Consider the following 19,355-nt stretch of genomic DNA (forward strand, 5'->3'; position numbering starts at 1 on the left):
TATCCTGTTAGGAATGTGAGTGAGCTGAGAAGGCTTAGGAAAGCTTTTTTAGAAGAATCTGCAAGAGAGGAACTTGTTCAATTTGGTGCTCATTGAGGGTTTGTGTGAGAGGAAGAAAAGGGACCTGGATCTTTTATATCAAAAATTTAAAGTTTAGAACATATGGAAAAATAATTGCCATTGCCTTATGAGGAAGGAGTAGGGCAGATGTATTTATTTTTTAAAAAAACTGAATTGCCAGCATAGTCTCATGTTAGCAGGAGCTGTATAATTGTAAGCAAAGGAAACCCAAACAGATGTCCATTCTGTTTATGTCTGTGTCTTCCTGCAATGGTTCTCTCTACTTCCAGCATCAGCAAGGACTGGAGGAGAAGACGCTGGCCAGTTCCTTGGGATTAGATGTGGATAAATATCTGGCAATTGTTTCACTCACTGGCTTTTACTACTTCTCACTCATCTTCTCTCACCAGCAGGAGTGATTATACGCTCCCATCTCCCTCCTTTGCCAGCAAACTTCACTCAGAAAAGCCTTCATTCATTAAGTACTGTAATAATTTGAAAACCATGTCTTTGCTTATTTATTTTATTTTGTTATGTGCTGATTGAATTAATTTCCTACTTCATTATAATTTATATCATTTATTATTTATATCACATTATTTTTTTTACTATAGTATGTATCTTCTCTACAATTGAATAAAAACGTAATTTCTATTTCATACTATATAGTATCATTGAACACTGCTTGCAATTATACTCACTAATGAGTTCACTGATTATTAGATAAAGATAGTTGATGTTTTTAAATGTATTATATACATAGAAGTCCTTGGTAGATTTTTGTAGCTGTGCTTAAGATTGTTTTACTGATACAGAGAAATTGGTTTGGATATTGGGATATGTTGGGAAAGAATAATTTTTCTCATTTTCATAAATGAAATTAAGATTTCTACTATCTGATTCTTACTTCCACATCATTTTATTAGTGGATTAGAATTGAATAGCTAAGTATGCTTATATTTTGGTATTATTTATGTGCTCAGATAAAGAATTCTACCTCAAGCTTCATTCTTTAGTTGTAAAGCAGAAATAGTTGAGGCTTTTAAATGTCAATCCTTCATGTTTCCTTCCTTGCCATTCTCTGTGAGTATAAAGGATCAGTACAGAGACTATAATTCACACTGATATGAATTATTTCTCCATTCTTTACTTTATTCTTTTATTTAAATGCCTCTCAAAATATCTAAAATAAATGCGTGTACGCATAAACAAATTTTTTAAAATTAATTAATTATTTATTTGTTTGTTTTTTGGCTGTGTTGGGTCTTCGTTTCTGTGCAAGGGCTTTCTCTAGCTGTGGCGAGCGGGGGCCACTCTTCATCGTGGTGCACGGGCCTCTCACTGTCGCGGCCTCTCTTGTTGCGGAGCACAAGCTCCAGACGCGCAGGCTCAGTAGTTGTGACTCACGGGCCCAGTTGCTCCGCAGCATGTGGGATCTTCCCAGACCAGGGCTCGAACCCGTGTCCCCTGCATTGGCAGGCAGCTTCTCAACCACTGCGCCACCAGGGAAGCCCAGCAAATATTGAAACAATAAAGGTGGGTGTAAACAGTGCAACTCCATTACATTTTTCTTTTCTTTTTTCATTTTAAATTTAAATTTCACACTTAAAGTTTTAATTTTTATATAAAATTATAAATTTAAAGTTATAAATTATATAAAATTATACATTATATAAAAATTATAAATTGTAAACCACATTACAAGTGAAACTATTTCTTGACTTATCAATCTTATTTATCTTTAAAATTAATTTAAAACCTAAGTACACTTAACAAATTAGTGCACTAACTGGACGCACACAATCCCTTTTCCCTAGTCTCAGAGAAACACTGTCACTTCTTGTAACATTTTTTTTTCCTGGTATTTATCACCATATTTTTACCTAACTTGTTTTTTCTACTTTTTAATGAATTGTCCATTTGTCTATTGAATACAAACAAAGTTTCAATCATCTTCTAATTTAATCATCTGCATTTCTTCCTTCTTCTCGTGTAGTTATTGCACAATTTCAGTTACACGTTGTGACTGAACTAAATCAAGTAGTGTTCTGTGAGCATGTTCCTCTCTTTACAACTTTCTTTTGTTCTATCCTGTGTTGATAGTGCGCTTTTTAGTGAAGTTGTCTGCTTGCTTGCTTAGTTTTCTATATTTCTATTTCCAATTCCTCCTAAATGCTCCAAGAGATTTTTCAGTCTACCAAGATTGTTCCAATGTTCAGAGACATCAGGTGCTTATCAACTCCCTTCTAGTCCCAATAGACCCTCCTCTCAGAGCCCTCCACTCTCCCACTTGGCCTTAGTTTAGGTTCCACCAGGAGCAGACCCTGAAACAAGAATTAAAGTGTAAGTAGTTTGTTTGGAAGATGCAGGAAACACCAGGAGATGAGTAGGGCAGTGAGACAGGGAAGGAAAGACAGCCAATAAAGGTATGTTATCAAGCCAGTTAAGATGACAGGAGCCTAACACCAGGGGAAACTGGTAAAGATGTTCAACTCACACCTCAGGGTAATCACCCAAAGGTGAGGGAGCTGGGGTAGTGATACTAACTTCCATCAGTTGTTAATTGAGAGCTGCTTCTGGGAGGTGTTACTTACCTCCATTTTTCCTGCTAAGCGAAAATCAGAGTGGCTTTAAAGAGTTCTGGAAAAGCGTAGGCAAAAGGAAGCTGAACTGGCATCTGGAAGTTGTCCAGACTGTGCTGAAGTGGTAGGGCCCTAGTGACATGGACAGGATGCTTGATAAAAAAAAATAATTTTTTTTCTTTTTGAGATTTCTTCATTCATGTATTTATTCCACTATTAAAATAAATCATAATTTAAAGCCATAACATTTTTAAAAGGTAAAGGAGAATTTGTGTCACAGCTGTATTAATAAAACAGACATTGGTCTAAAGTGCAACACTAAACAGGTGTTCTCTGTTCCCATGGTGGATTAAATACATAACAATTACACATAAAATTTCACTAAAGATCTGCTACACACTTCAGCACATGGTGGATGCTCTCACACCTGCAGGCTCACTTTTGTTACTTTCTCTGGTTCTTGGATCCATGTTTTCCTCTTTCTTGAATTTTCATTTTACTAAAGCCCATCCTTTGGGAACTGCCCGAGAAATGATGCATAGGAAGTAAAAATTTGGGTCTTGGCATGTTTGAAACTGTCTTCATTTTCACACTTGATTGATAGTTTGGCTGTGTGTAGAAGGCTAGGTTAAAAATAATTTTCCCTCTCATTTTAAAGGGATTTCTCCACTGTCTTATTACTTCCAGTACAGCTATTGAGAAGTCAGAGGACATCCTGACTTCTGACCTGATTTTCTCCCCCCTACTCTGGAAGTTTAAAAGATACACTCGTCACCCGTGACGTTCTAAAATATCATGTTGATGCACTTTGCTATATTTTATCTCTTCATTCATTTTGCCGGTTTTTGATGAGTGCTTTCAGACTGTAAACTCATGTTCTCCTGGTCTGAGAAATTTTCTTATGTAATTTCTTCAATAATATTTCTTCACTGTTTTCTCTTACTGAAGTCCAATTAGTCTGATATTGGATCTCCTTGTTGATTGGTTGATTGTCTACTTTTGCTATGTTTTCTGTCTTCATTCTTACCCCCAGCCCTTCACACACTTCCTGGGAGATTCCCTTGGCTTTATATTCCAACACTTTTGTTGAATTTTTCAATTTCTTTTAAGAATATTTAATGTTTTCCGAATGATTTCTATTCTTTTCTTTTTCTTTTAAAAAAAATAATATCCTGTTCCTTCTACCTAGATTCATTCTTGACTCCATGGAGCTATTTGTAATAGCTAGTGTTATTTTGCTCCCTGCAAACCTTTTTTAATGATCACTGGTCAGTTCTTTTTGAAGAGTGAGGCCTGAATAATCTCATTTAAAATTCTGTGTATATGAACAAATTTTGCTGACTGTAGGCTTACTTGCAGTCTGATGGGACAGGTGAGGCATTTTAAATTAAATTGTCATAACAGAGACTGCTAATTGTTTTTCTATATTAACCCCCTTTTGATTTTAAGAAGCAGAACCACTTCCACCATTTTAAATATCAGCAGGACACATCGCCTCTCTTCACTAGAGCCTACCTTGGAGCAACTTTCCAATGGGTGTGACTTCCTGGTCACTTACTTAAAAAAGAAGCTGCTTGACAGAGTTATAGATACAGAGAACAAATAGGTGGTTACTAGAGAGGAGAGCAGTGGGGGAAGGAAATAAATAGGTGAGGTAGATTAAGAGGTACAAACTTCCAGTTGCAGAATAAATGAGCCACCTGTATGAAATGTACAGTGTAAGGAATACAGTCAGTAACTGTGTAATATTTTTGTATAATGACATATTGTAACTATATTTATCATGGTGCATTTTGAAATGTATAGAAATATTGAATCACTATGTTGTGCAACAGGAGCTACCATAGTGTTATAGGTCAATTATACTTCAAAAACAAACAAACTGATAGAAAAAGAGATCAGATTGAGGTGGAAGGGGGAATTGGATGAAGGCAGTCAAGAGGTACACACTTCCAGTAATAAGATAAATAAGTGTTAGGGATGTAATGTACAACATGATAAATATAATTAACACTGCTGTATGTTACATATGAAAGTTGTTAAGAGAGTAAACCTTAAGGGGTTTTATCACAAGAAAAAAATTTTTCTATTTCTTTAATTTTGTATCTATATGAGATGATGGATGTTCACTAAACTTATTGTGATAATCATTTCATGATAAATGTAAATCAAATCATTATGCTGTACACCTTAAACTCTCATAGTGCTGTATGTCAATTATATCTCAATAAAACTGGGAAGGGGGTGGGGTTAAGAAGCTGCTTGCACTCTGCTTCCTTTTTCCCCATGGTGAGGGCTGAAATGCTGACAGAGTGCTGGTGAACCAACTTCCGCCATGCTGAGGAGGGTAGCATCCCGTGGGATGCTGAAGCAACAAGGAGGAAGGGACCTGGTCCTTGGTTAATCATGTGGGCAGAACTGCTGACCATCCTAAATGCCCTTATGCCTCCTCTTTCGTGAAAGACAAATTTCTGTCTGATTTGAGCCACTGAGCTTTTGGCTGTCCTGTTTCCTGACAGAGTGGGGAATCCCCCAATATTAGTGTTTATTAGTGCCTTCTCTGCTGCTGTCTAGTTTCTCCAGAGAAAGAGCTTCTGGTCTCCTGCTTGCTTATTTATAACTTGAACTTCTACCATGCAAGATGAGAAGATTATTGCTTCTATATTCTCTTTGAATTCTGTTTTCTCCCTCTACCCCTCAGCCTATCTCCATCACATTACTTTTGCACTATCAACATTGAGAGAACTTTCATTTTTCCTGAAATAGTTGCTCCCTTTCCTAAAATGCAGAGGATTTGCATTTGCCTCTTTGTTTTAATGAAATGTTTTCCCTTCCACTATGATTAGTTCATCTTTGCATTTCCCTCAGAGGTTTGCTCACAGTGGTGCTGAATAATTATGCTGTGAGTAAAAAGTGTATACAGTGGTATGAAATGTTAATTTGGTGCTAAAGTTTAGTTCAGTCTAAGAAAGTCAACTACAAAGCCTCAGCTGCCAAATATTCTCTGACCACAGGAAAATGAATTACAACTAAGTGGATTATTTCTATTCTAGGTTTAATAACCCTGGGGAGAAGGAAATTGGTAAACCAGAGGCTCTGCCATGAAAAATTTTAACTAAGGGGAGACTCTATTGATTGTACTGCCATTTTGTATTTATGGGAGCCAAAAAAAGGGGGATATTATTTTCTAAAATTCCTCTGAATCCAGGAGTTATTCTTCTTAGTCCTTTTGTCACCAATTTTAGGCAAATAACCAATTTTCTGATACTGATAATGAGCTGATTTGCAGATTTAAAGATATGATGAGTTCTCTTATATTCAAAATATATTTAAATACTCTACATGAATTTATGTAATTTAAAAAATTTTATTTCCAAAAAGTATTTTTTCTTAGAACCTTTAGATGTCATCTAGCTCAATACCTGATAGAAGCTTGAGTATTGCAAGTTTTAAATTACATCCATTTTTAAGGTATACCAGAATGCACATGTATCAATCTGGGTCTAATCAGGAGAGAGAAACCACACAATGATTTAAACAGGGGAAGTTAAATATAAAGAATTATTAAATTGTGATAAAAGAGAAGCTATAGGCTATAAGAAAACTCTGTATGGTTCCCTAGGGCTGTGGGAAGGTACTCAAGAAAGGACAAACTTCAAAGGGGGGCCTTTTCCAATGCTTGGGTTTAGATCTCATTGGAAAAGGTATAATTGCAACCTACTAGATGCCGGGGAAGTTCAGCAAGTTGCCTGGACCAGAGCTGGTCTACAGAAACCACGCTTGGGAATGCAGGCAGGGCATAAGTGAGCTGCAGCTGGTGAGTATGCACGTGGGCCTGAAGCTGGCCCAGGGGCACTAGAGCATTCTGTGTTAGTGAAGTGACTGCCGATGGTAGCCAGGAGCATAGGTGTGCAGAGTGATAGGGAATCCAGTGGCAAGCCTACAAGACAGAGATGGGGTGCCAGGCACATGGCAGCTGGTGGCCAGGTGTGCAGGCATGCAGAGAGAGTGCCAGTGTGGCAAGAGGCCTGGAATAGCACCGCTGTCAGGAGAACCACAGGAAGGTGGTGGCCAGGCCAGTTCAGGGCTGCAAAATTACCATGGGATTCTGCATTCTGGGCACAGGGCTGGGGCAGAGTGCTAATGGGTATCCTTACATTCACAGTGCTAACCCACTGTGAAGCAGCAGGAAACAGCAGGAGCGTACCTTCTTTCCACAATGTTCCTCTAGCACCCTCTACTGAGAAAACTTAGCATCATGCTCACTGCAAAGCAGAAATGTTCAAAGGAATTCTGTTCATGATCACAGAGTTGTGTGTAATAAATGGTGAATTTGGAGCTAAAGGCAATACATTGATAAATAGCAGAGCATGAATAACTTAAAGTTGCTAAAATAAAAATGTGAAGTCAAAATCACTCAACGATTGCTTAGAGTTAAATCTATAAAGAAGGAAATGCTGGAAGAGTAGCAGCAAATTTATTAAAATTTAGGTTTATAATCTAAATTTTGTTTATTTTCCACCAAGGAAAAAATGGGAAATACAATGGTTATGTATTTCCTGTTGGTGGATAAAACTAAAAATATTTCTCACAGAGGACCTTATTTGCTCTTACTAAAATAGATAATATTAAAATAGAAAATTAAAATTTATCTCATGAGTTATTTTATAAGAAACCATGAATAACGTCATGGACAACACCATCACCAATTTCAAAGCTATTCTTCCAATAGCCAAATATATAGCCTTTTATAAGAACTGAGTTGATCTATTAAAACATAAGCTGAGATTGATGTTTTTGCAAGGAGTTAAGTTACTGTGCGTCTATCCAGACACATAGCTACTAAAGCTCTATTTTGAAGCAAAGATGGACCATGGAATATATAGAGAAATGAATAAATAGCATCTCTGTTAGACTAGTGGTTCCCCAACTTGTTGCATATGAGAATCACTGGGGGCATTTCAGTAATAATTCAGATCCTTGAAGACTTACCAGATGTATTTGTAGGGGATGGGGCCTGAGAGTCTGGATTTTTAACCACCACAAGGCATTTTTGGGGAACTGCCTGAACCAAATTTGCAATCTCTCCTTGAGGGCGTCCCATAATCATTCACAGGTTGATACAGTGGTTCAAAGGCCCACTCCCCTTGACCCAATCTTGGACATTTTCAAAGGGCCATCCAGCTTTTGAGTACCCTGGAGATCTGCTGAAACTTCTGATGCCACTGCTTCCCAGTTCAACTCTTCCCTCCACCCAATCCTGCCCCTCTCACTCCTTTATGGGCCTTGTTCCTGAAAGGACTCCTCAGTGACCCACCTGTGTGCAGCCTCCATCTCAGAGTCTGTTTCCCAGGGAACCGAACGTATGAACTGTTCATAGGTTAACCTAACTTATGAAATGTCTTCTTTTTTGATTTACTTGTTCTTTTCTCATGATGTTATTTGCTAGTTCTATTTTTGGAATGATTTGTAAAGAAGTCTTTTCTATTTATGGCATTAAATCTTACTTTGTTACATATGTTTTAATTATTTTAGTATATTTTTATTATCTTTTCTATTTACTTAATAATGTTTGATATATGAGTGGTGTAAAAATTATACCTGAGTTAAACATTTTTCCCTTTGTTTTCACCTTTGATACTGTGCTTAAAAGCTTTATACCACAAAAGTATGTGACTCTTCATGGACATTTAGAATGCTCCCAAGGGACTTATTGAAAAACAGAAAATCAGTAGATAAAAGCAATCTTCAATTGCCTACAGTTAGATCCATGGAAGAGGAAGTGTCAGGAAAGTAGATCGTGAACAAAATGACAAAGGGACAGAGTGAGTATCAGATGGAACAGACTGGGGATTCTTACCCTTACTTCTGAAGTTTTGTTATAAAGAAGAAAATATTGGAGATCTCGTCAGCAAATGCATAAGTACCCTCGTGTTGAAATTACAAAGCCCTGAGAGGATCCGACTCCAGCAACAGGGCACTTACAGTCAGAACACCTTTGATATGGTTAATATTTGAGGATACAAATATTTAATGATAACATTTGTATCATGCTTTAATTGCCAGCAACAAAGTTGGTCTTAGACTACAACTGATATACCTATGCGTTTGGTTTTAATCGTCTCACTTCTGAATCCAAATCTTTCAAGAGTGTTTGGAAACTAATACTGTATAGATAGATATGTTTATGACTCAGCATGTAGGAGACTCTGGTTCAATATCATAGTATTTCTTACCTATTCAATTTCCATCCACCTCCAAAATATATCTCTAATTTACTTCAGAAAGACTCCAGTTCTGTCTGTCACAACTTTCTCTTACAAAACCGATTTCCTCATGCCTTACCCCATCACTGCCCTATCACTTTTTTTTAAACATCACCGCTCTTTTGATGTGTAGTGGTCACTTCCTTTCTGTTGTTTATAGTTTTACAAAATAAGTGTGCATTCTTAATCACTAGCTTAATGTTGATTTGTTATTCCTTTTTATAAATGGGATCATGCAACGTGTATTATATTGTGTCCGATTTCTTTTGCTTATATTCCTGAGATTTATTCATGATGTGTTATAACTGTAGTTCATTCATTCTCATTGTTATATATCGTTCTGTTGTGTAAGCATACTGCAGTTTACTTATCATTTTAATAAGGATAGAATTTATGTTTTCAGTTCTTTGGCTACTACACAACTATGAATATTTCTGTACATGTCTTCTGGGGCACATGCCGGTTGTAGAGTGCACATACCCAATTTTCATAGATAAATTTCCAAAATCTAGGTTTATATCCTGGCTATGCCACTTAAAAGTTATATGACCATTTACAGTTACTTAAACTCTTTGTCCCTCAATTTTATTTTTGATAAAATGGAGAGAATGATAGTACTCGTCTCAGAGTTAACAGATCAGTGTTGTATTGATACATATAATTTAACACATAGCCATGCTTAGTAACTGTCATTATAATTATTAATATTATTGTTATAAAAAGAATGCATGGAGAGAATAATTCACAGTAACTATTTATAATTTGTATTTAGTATTTCTCATCTCTAAATGTCTTATCCTCTTTTGATATCTTTTCCTGCACATCATAAAATGCTCAAAAATAGATTTTCAAGGGACTTCCCTGGTGGTCCAGTGGTTAAGACTGCGCTCCCAATGTGCAGGGGGCACGGGTTCAGTCCCTGGTTGGGAAACTAAGATCCTGCATGTCTCACGGTTAAAAAAAAAAAAAAGATTTTCAACATATCTCTGGGTCCGAAACCAGAGCTTTGGCTTAGGAATTGCCATCATTCACTGCACCTGAGTTTTTGCATCCCATCATATTACTTGCTAAACAAAACCTGTGTCCAGAGGTACCCAAGTTTGAGTGAGCTAGTGACATACATTTAAGAAACTTCTTTTTTATTACTCTCTAAAATTGTGGCCCACTTAAAATTTACTATCTCAATCACTGCTGCTGAGATTGGATTTAATATGGGTATTATTTATGCGTTTTTTAAACTCAATTATAAGAGCTAGTTCTTCATCTTTGGCACATTCTGAGTTAGAAGTAGCAGGTTTCAATGCTTTCATATTTTTCAGCAAATAAGATCCAGACCCCAGGACAGGAAGAAATCATAGACCCAGCTTTCCTAGCCTCCAGCTTTACATTTTTGTCCAATGAACCCTGTGTCCTTTTTTGGGTAGGTCATTTGAACCATCCTTCCAATTGTCCCTCATGGGTAAGGGTAAGCAAAGGGAACAATGGACTATTATGACGTTATCAATTTGAGTACTGGCTAAGGGGAAGGAGGAAATTCAATATACACTGCCACTTTTTTTTCTATAGTTAATCATTTGCGGGAACAATTAACTGTTACTTCTTATCTATTCTTGCTTATTTTTACCCGACCAGCCAACCACCAATCACATTGCTGGAACTCAGGATTTTCCGTTGAGCATTTGCTTGAAAGGCAAGGATGTAATGATAAATTCTGTTGTAGAGAAGGCTAAGAATATCTGAGATCAAAGGTTCCTCATCTTGAGAGAAACAACTCAAGGCAAAATTACAGAGTCTTCTGTTCCTTGCTCAGAAACCTACAGGTAAGTAATTTACTAAACACTCAGATTACCTTGGGGGAAAGGCTGATGTTTTGTCTCTTTGAGGAGTGAAGTCTTCAAAGGATAAGGCAGAGAGATATACTCAAGCATCTGTTCATCAGAAATCCTTTCAGGATTCCTGTATTTTGTGGTAGAAAAAAATGGTTTGTGTGACTTGAAAAGTACTTATAAATTTTTGAAGACAATTATTTAATTATAGACATGGGAATAAGAATGCCTGGTAATGAAATAAATTGTAAAGTAAATCCGGAGTGTAAGGTGTTATTTTTATTGATTCTAAAATATGTGTGTTGGTTGGTTTTCTGCCCATCTCTCACATCTGGGAGAAGAAGCAGGAAGTAATTCAAGTTTCCTGGAAGGGCAAGGGTGGTTCAGTGAGAGAGTGGGACACAGAAGATCTGGTTTTCAGAGTCTACATTCAGCAAAGTTTTTAGGTTTCTCTTTGGAGACTTCATCCACCTGCTATCAATCTTTGAGAGCAAGGAGATACTGGTAATCCTCTATTCAGTCTTTTAAGCAAGAAACCATAGTCTTCCTCACCTCTTCTCTCTCCCTCACTTTCTGTAATTGGCATTGTTCTCTTCTGCCTTGAAATTCTCTTCTACCTTGGTTGAGCATGGTATAGTCCTATTTTGGTTGCCAATTCATTCTTTCAACCACTTCTGTCTTTGTTGCCTCCTGTCTGACCTAAACTGGTAGTAAAAGGAGAGTGAAAGTAAAGTAACTAGAATAAACAGAAGCATAAAAAAAAAAAAAAACTCGAAATGGATCTCAGACTTGAATGGAAGAACTAAAACTATAAAACACTTAGAAGAAATCATAAGTGTAAATCTTCATGATGGGTTAGGCAATGATTTCTTATATAAATAAGCAACACAATTAAAAAAATAGATAAATTGGACTTCATCTAAATTAAAAACTTTTGTGCTTCAAAGGATACCATGAAGAATAAATAGAAAGCCCACAGGGTGACAAGTGACTTGTATCCAGAATATATAAGAAACTCTTACAACTCAGCAATAAAAAGGCAATTAACCCAATTAAAAATGGGCAAATGATTTTAATACACATTTCTTTAAAGAAGATATCCATATAATAATAAGCACATAAAAAGATGTTCAGCATCATTAGTCATTAGAGAAATGTAAATAAAACCCACAATGAGGTACCACTTCATACTCACTAGGATGGCTAAATGAAAAAAGAGAAACAATTACAAGTGTTGAGGGAGAATGCGGAGAAACTGGAGCCCTCATTCACTGCTGGTGGGAATGTCAAATGATGCAGTCACTTTGGAAAACAATTTGACAGTTCCTCAAAATATTAAACATAGAGTTACCATATGATCCAGCAATCCTGCTCCTAGGTATACACTCAAGAAAAAATGAAAACAAGTGTCCACACACAAAAAAATGTACGTGAATGTTCATAGCGGAATTACTCATAATAGCTCAAAAGTGAAAACAACCGAAATGCCCATCAGCTAAAGGATGGATAAACAAAAGGTGTTATAGTCATACAACAGAATATTATTCAGTCATAAAAAGGAATGAAGTACTGGTCCTGTGACAGTGATGAACCCTAAAAATATTATACAAAGTTTAGGAAGCCTGTCACAAAACCCCACATACTGTATGATTCTATTTATATGAAAAGTCTAGAACAGACAGATCCACAGAGACAGAAAGTAGGCTAGTGGTTGCCAGGGCCTGGGAGGGAGGTAGAAACAGGGAGTGACTGCAAATGGGTGTAGGATTTCTTTCTGGGGTGATAAAAATATTCCAAAATTTGATGGTGGTTATGGTTGCACAACTCTGTGAATATATAATACTAAAAGCCACTGAATTTTACACTTGAAGTGGATGAATTTTATGGTTTGTGAATTATTTCTCAGTAAAGCTTTTATAAAATAATTACATGTGGGAGGAAAGAGGGCAGAATAAGATTTTTATGAACAACTGAGTTTATGGAGCATGTAAGTTTTTGCACCTACGGGAGACAATTGGGCCCAGAGGTCTGTGAGTGATTCATGGATGATGGTCAAAGTCATGAGGTTGATGAGTTCCTCCCAGGAAGACAGTTAAGGTGAGGGAAGAAGAAGCCCAGGATGGACCCCTGTGCGCGCCAGCACTGCTGCTCTGGGTGTGGCACTGGGTTTCACTATTACCATGAGCCATAGTGAAGGCCAGACCAAGGCTTCTGGCCCAAGTCCAGCATGCCTTCCTCTGCACCGGGGCTGGGTTAAAGACCCTTGGAATTGCAGCCACCCATCACTATAATTTTATATCATTATTGTGATGATGTTTTTGTCTTCTAGGAGTTCACCTTCCACCAGAGTGAGTCCCATGTTAATTCCAGTTCTATTCCTCTCTTCCCTAGATTGAACAATTGCCAGCATTCTTTTCTTGATGCTTACCATGTTTCAGGCACCATGCCAAGTCCTTTACAGAAAATATTCTTATTTAATTCTCTCAACAATTCTGAGAGAATTGTATAGTTATCATTCTTTTTTTTTTTTTTAAATTGGGGTAGAATTGCTTTACAATGTTGTGTTAGTTTCTGCTGTACAACAAAGTGAATCAGCTATATGTATACATGTATCCCCTCCCTCTTGGACTTCCCTCCCACCCCACCCCCAATCCCATCCACCTAGGTCACCACAAAGCACCAAGCTGAGCTCCCTGAACTATACAGTAGGTTCCCACTAGCTATCTGCTTTACACCTGGCAGTGCACATACGTCAATCCCAATCTCCCAGTTCATCCTACCACCCACCCCGTGTCCACACACCCGTTCCCTACATCTACGTCTCTATTCCTGCCCTGCAAATATGTTCATCTGTACCATTTTTCTAGTTATCATTCTTACTTTATAAAAAAGTAAATTGGGGCTTAGAGGGCTGAGTATCTTGCCATGGGAACATAGTTCCTTTGTGGTGGAACCAGGATGAAAACCCACATGGCCTGGGTCTGACTCCAGAGCTCACGCCTGGGTTCCAGCCATACACTGTCCTCCTCTGTGGATAGCACTTTGGCTGTGGCCTTGTGAGTTTGAGGTAAAAGGAGTGAAATCATTTCCTCACCACTTTCCATCTGCCATCATTACCTAACTTGGCTGTGAATTGCGGAGAGAGGAGAAGCATTTTTTACTCCTCTCTCTCACTCTACTTTTACTGGTCTTGTGTCATTGTTCTCCATTACCTGGTTGGTGATATAAAGACTCAGGTTAAAGGTGGGGAAGGGGAATCTTGGAACCTGCAATAAAATCACCTATTAGTTTCTTATTAAAATAAAGATGTACCTATCTTTAAGATAAATACAATCTGACCACACACACACACACACACACACAATATAAGGATAGAAGTGCACATGAAACATTTTTCCCTTTAAAACATATTTTGTCACTGTGTACTTTTGAATTTAAATTTATAAAACATTTGTTCAGCACCTTTTCTGTGCAAGGCAGTGATGAGTGAAAACCTACCCTCTCACTTCAAGGAGTTTATGGTTTAGGGGAAAGACAGACTTTTGACTTTAGCTGTAATCCAAGTCAGAATTAGAATAGAATTCTAAACACTAAATTGTAACTGGAATGTGGAGGCTGGAATGGAGGATAGGACCAGTTTTTGAGATGTGTCTGGAAAATGAGTGGGATTTGATGGGGGAAAGAGTGAGAGAGCAGAAGATGTGGACGGGGGTAAGACAGTAGGAAAGTGTTTGAAAATTTCAGAATATATTCAAGAATACAAATATGTTTTTACTGAAGATAGTCATGAGAATATACTTTTTAGCACCATTTTAAGACTGTCCAATGTGTCACATGAGGGTTAGTGTTCTTGAGTCTATCGTTTTTAATGAATGCATTTATAAAGGCTTTCTTCCTAATAAATTCAATGCATATATTTTTCTTATGAATTTAAGTACAAATACAGAGATCTTTAGGGGACATTTTCACTTTAAAGTGTCATTAAACATTTTTTTAAAGCCATTTACTTTTTTGCCAATATTTTAGCATTTTAAGATTTTTGTTAATTTCACTAAATGACCAATTTACCACAGCTACCAAATTACTGACTTACTGACAACTTACAATTTTTTTTTCTTGGGAAGATTTTAATACTTTTGAAAATTTCTGTGAGCTTTGAGTTGTCTGGTTTTCATCATGTACAACTTGTCTTTGAGACAGCTCCCTCTGGTTTAGAGGTAGGTGGTAGAGAGAGAGAGGGCTTCTAAGGAGCACGGAATGGGGAACTGGATGAAGATGGTCAGTGGTCCCACTTTTCCTGCGACTGTCCCAGTTTTAGTACTGAAAGCCTCACATCCTGGAAGACCCCCTCAATCCCAAGCAAACAGATGGTGACCCTGTGCTGGAGAAGTGGGGCAGTGTGAAGATTTTTGTTTCTTCACACTTTTAGACCAGGCTGATTTATTCCATATACATTCAACATTAATTGTTATAAACAAGTTTGCTGTTATGTTCATTGAATTTTTGGCAGAACTGAAGTCATGAATAGGGCATGTAGGATGAGGCGTAGGGTTATGTGAGTATACAGGTAGCAGGAGATTGGGTTGGAGGAGTGGAATGATCACAAGTTTTAGAAAGTTAAGAATCTGACTTGAGTCTTCACTCAGTCAAAGAGTTAAACTTCTGCATACAGTATGAGGGGTACCATAAGCTTCCCCCTGCCAAGGAGCACGGTGACAGCTTTGGGAAAAATAGTGAGAAAATTGCCTTGACTTAAGTGGGCATCTGCTGACAGTTAGTATAATTAAGGGTGAATATGAAACCATCTCAATCTATGTCAGGTTTTAGAGTAAAAAGTGAAACCCTATATTTTACTGAAAGTTAATTTCATATATCATTTTAGATATAAGGACTATCTTTTAAGTAAACTAAGGGTATGTGAGGTTTTTCCCAGTTATGGGGTAAAAATGACCCAATAGAGCTATTAAAGGCATCTCTGGTTAATGAATGACCAGAACCAAGAAACACACCAGCAATTTTTCTCTCTCTCCCCCACTTCCTTCCTTCCTTCTGTCCTTCCTTCCTTCCTCCCTCCCTTTCTCCTTTCCTTTCTTCCTCTCTCTCTCTCTTTCTTTCTTTCTTTTTGGTGGCAAAATTGATGCGTTGAAAATTTTGAATTGACCCAATGGATTATTGTTCTTGTTGATAGTTGCCATAAGAAACTTACATAGATATAAATAGACATATAAGTAGGTAAATAACAGATCGATAGATATAACTCCTTTTCTCTGTCTCATCATTTCTCGCTTTTCTTTCATTTGCTTCCATTTCCCTAGTTCTTCTGCCATTTCCTTGTTCAGATCATCTCCGTCGGCTCACCTGGCCAATTGCAATAATCTTCTAAATCAATCTTCCTGTCTCTTCTCTCTGCCTCTTTCAGTCTATCTTGTCCAACTCTGTCACAGTGATCCCTCAAAACCACAGCAAACATGTCACTCAAAAAAAAAAAAAATCAGTGGCTGTCCATTTCCTAGGTCCAAACTCCTGATCTTGGCACTGAAAACTCAATAAATCTCAGTTCTAATCAGTCCTTCTCTCTTTCACTATTTTTTCCCTATCACACATTCCTTACCTGCCAAACAAATTGAAATACTAAGTACTGTTGCCCAGAAATAACATTTACCTTCTATACCTCACTGCTGTATCTTTCTCAGTTTTCACTTCTGGCATAAAATGTCTTGCATCCAATGCTCCAAATTTCATAGCAACATCTGCTACCTCAGATACAGCCACCTCCATAAAGCCCACTCCCTTCTCTCTACCTGGAAATAACTGGCCTCCTGAATATGCCCCTGAAGCAGATAATATATGCTATCTTTTATTGCAAATATTTGTGCTTAATGTCTCTTCTTGTACATTCAGTTATAATCTCCTTGAAGGGATGGTTCCATGTTTTTTCCTAGTGATTATGACAAGTGAGAATTCAATAACTATTTATTAAGATGAGTTCTTTCAACAGAGAAATATTGAGGAAACATCAGATGATGTGTCCTCCAAGAGTTCCACATGGGGCCCTTGATACAAAAGGGAAAATGAGAGCCAGGCCCTCCTCTGGGCCGTGGAGAGTCTCTGATCCAACTCTGTTCCAAATGACCTTGGTCGCTGCTCTGTTGGCAACTGTTCTTGGTGAGTAATGGGAAGACAAGGTCAGATTGTCACTATACAACTGCGTTCATCAACACATCCTACATAAGAGATGACTAATAGATACCCATCTTTAACATTGTAGAGTGTATTTGACCACCTGAAATTTAGAGAAATTTGCTATAACCCCCCTCCCCCCCCACAAAGGGTTTATTTATGGTCCCTTTTGATACTCCCTTTTAGAACTTTCTCTCCAGGAACTCTTCAAACAACCTAACCTCAAAGCAAATCGTGACTTGGAATAAACACATATTATCTGCCACCTGACCATGAAGAGCTTTCATTGCCTGTGTGGTTCTTCAGAAAGTAGTGGGATGGGTGTAATTGTGCTGGGGCTCCTGCCCCTTTATTTAGTTATTCCCAGGGAAGTAGAATTAAGACTTTACGTTTTAAAGACTTAATGAATCTCTACCTTGTGATGTTTTTTGAAAAACATCTGATTTTCAAATAAGCAGTCTATTCAAAATCCAAAAGGTCCAAAAGGACATAAAGGAAATACCTCCTCCTTCCTGACTCCTGAGGCAACTAATCTTATATAATGCTATTATTAATAAAAGATATATTTTTGCTCAGGCAAGAAGATAGGATTATATGGCATGGTATAGATGCCAATGTTCTGAGTAGGTAGATTGGGGAATCTAATAGCATGATGAAATTCAGGTCTGTTCATCCATTTTCTGACAAATTATCACATATACAGGAGAGGATGGATGAATTTTTCTGCCTTTTTCCATTATTATTGTCATCGCCATCAAGTAACAAACATGGATTATGGATTATTCACTGTGTTCATTGAACAGTTGGATAATAGGAGTCATGATGAAGGAGAAAAGCATGATCTTTGTTCTAAATGTCCTACTACTGAATAACTGAGATGCTGTGTCCCAAGCTATAACTTGATTCTCCTCGTCATTTTGGTATCCAGGCAATTGTGGTCCTCCACCTTATTTACCGTTTGCTTCTCCGATAAAGAAGTTGTATGACACAGACTTCAAAACTGGAACTACACTGAGATACACCTGCCATCTTGGCTATAGTAAAATCAGTTCAAGTTCAGTTACTTGTAATGATAGAGGCTCATGGGACTATAGTGCTTTTTGTGCTAGTAAGTATCAACATTTGTTTTCTCACCTGTACTTTTGTTTTATTTGGGAAAGTTATCTTAGGAACTTAATAAATTCTTTAATTCAAATGAAAGTCTTTGATCAACGTAGTCTTCAAAATTAACATTACCTACAGTATATGGAGAAAGTCAGTTTGGAATATACACTGAGATATTTTTCTAACAGTAAAGATATAGAATCTATTTCCCTTTTTTCCTTCTGTTTCCCTGTGACAAAGGGCATATATTTTTGAGAACATACATTTGTGTGGATAACTGGTCCATATAACACATCCTTTATTATCACACTGATCTAATCGAGCAAGCAAATCTGAGCACATTTTTTTTCTTCTTTTTAAAATGTACTCAAAAAATGGTATGAATGTTTACACTTACTTTTCCTCAAAATAAAAAATTCAGCAAGTCAGGATCAAAAATAAGCATTGAAAAAATTTTCTGGCTTTATGTGGAAGCAGAAGTTAAAGCCAATCAGGTTTTTTCCCCCCTAGTTTTGTCAGTAATTGTAATCATTAGTAATTATTTTCATTTTCCTCCTAGAGAAACGATGCAGAAGCCTAGAAGACTTACCCAATGGGAAAGTGGAAGTTAAGACAGATTTTCTTTTTGGTTCAACTATAGAATTCAGCTGCTCAGAGGGGTAAGTATAAGGCAATCCAGAAGCAATACTTTTCTTTTCAATTAGTTTTTATAAGTAGGTAAAGTATTCTCATGTTTCAAAAATAAAATTTTGTAAAAAGGTATACATCCAGAACTTTCACTTCCACTCCATCTCATTCCTCTCTGCCCTCTGACAGGAAGTAACGTTAGTTTCTGATTCTTCTTTTTGTGTTTACATATGTAAATACAAGTGAGTACACATATTTTTATTAATATTTTGTCTCCTTTATCAACACAGAAGACAGCAGACTGCCTATGTTAGTTTGAGCCTTGCTTTTATTTTGTTCACTTAACAATATTGCCATGGATTGAATGTTTGTATCCTCCCCAAATTTATATGTTGAACCCTAATCCCCAGTGTGATGGTATTTGGAGATAAGATCTTTGGAAGTTAATTAAGTCATGGGAGTGGAGCCCACATCATGGGATTAGTGCCAGTATAAGAAGAAACACAGAGCTAGTTTCCTTTCTCTTTGTTTCCACCATGTGAGGACCCAGCAAGATGACTGCCATTTACAAACCAGGACAAGCGCTCTTATCAGAACCTGACCATGCTGGTACGTTGATCTCCAAGTTCCAGAACTGTGAGAAATAGATTTCTGTTGTTTAAGCAACCAGTCTATGATATTCTGTCATAGCAGCTCAGACTGAGATAAAT

General features: G+C 37.3%; 1 protein-coding gene across 1 annotated transcript; it reads left to right on the forward strand.

Annotated features, from left to right (window-relative positions):
- The first annotated feature begins 10,490 nt into the window (after positions 1-10,490).
- LOC118901926 (C4b-binding protein alpha chain-like) lies at positions 10,491-18,791 on the forward strand. Its single transcript, XM_036865760.1, has 4 exons — positions 10,491-10,728; positions 16,733-16,899; positions 17,843-18,022; positions 18,578-18,791. The coding sequence occupies exons 2-4, from the start codon at positions 16,755-16,757 to the stop codon at positions 18,679-18,681; spliced, it is 429 nt and encodes a 142-aa protein (XP_036721655.1). The 5' UTR covers positions 10,491-10,728; positions 16,733-16,754; the 3' UTR covers positions 18,682-18,791.
- The last annotated feature ends 564 nt before the right edge of the window (positions 18,792-19,355 follow it).

The sequence above is a fragment of the Balaenoptera musculus genome, chromosome 1 (assembly GCF_009873245.2).
Source record: "Balaenoptera musculus isolate JJ_BM4_2016_0621 chromosome 1, mBalMus1.pri.v3, whole genome shotgun sequence".
Lineage (NCBI taxonomy): Eukaryota > Metazoa > Chordata > Mammalia > Artiodactyla > Balaenopteridae > Balaenoptera > Balaenoptera musculus.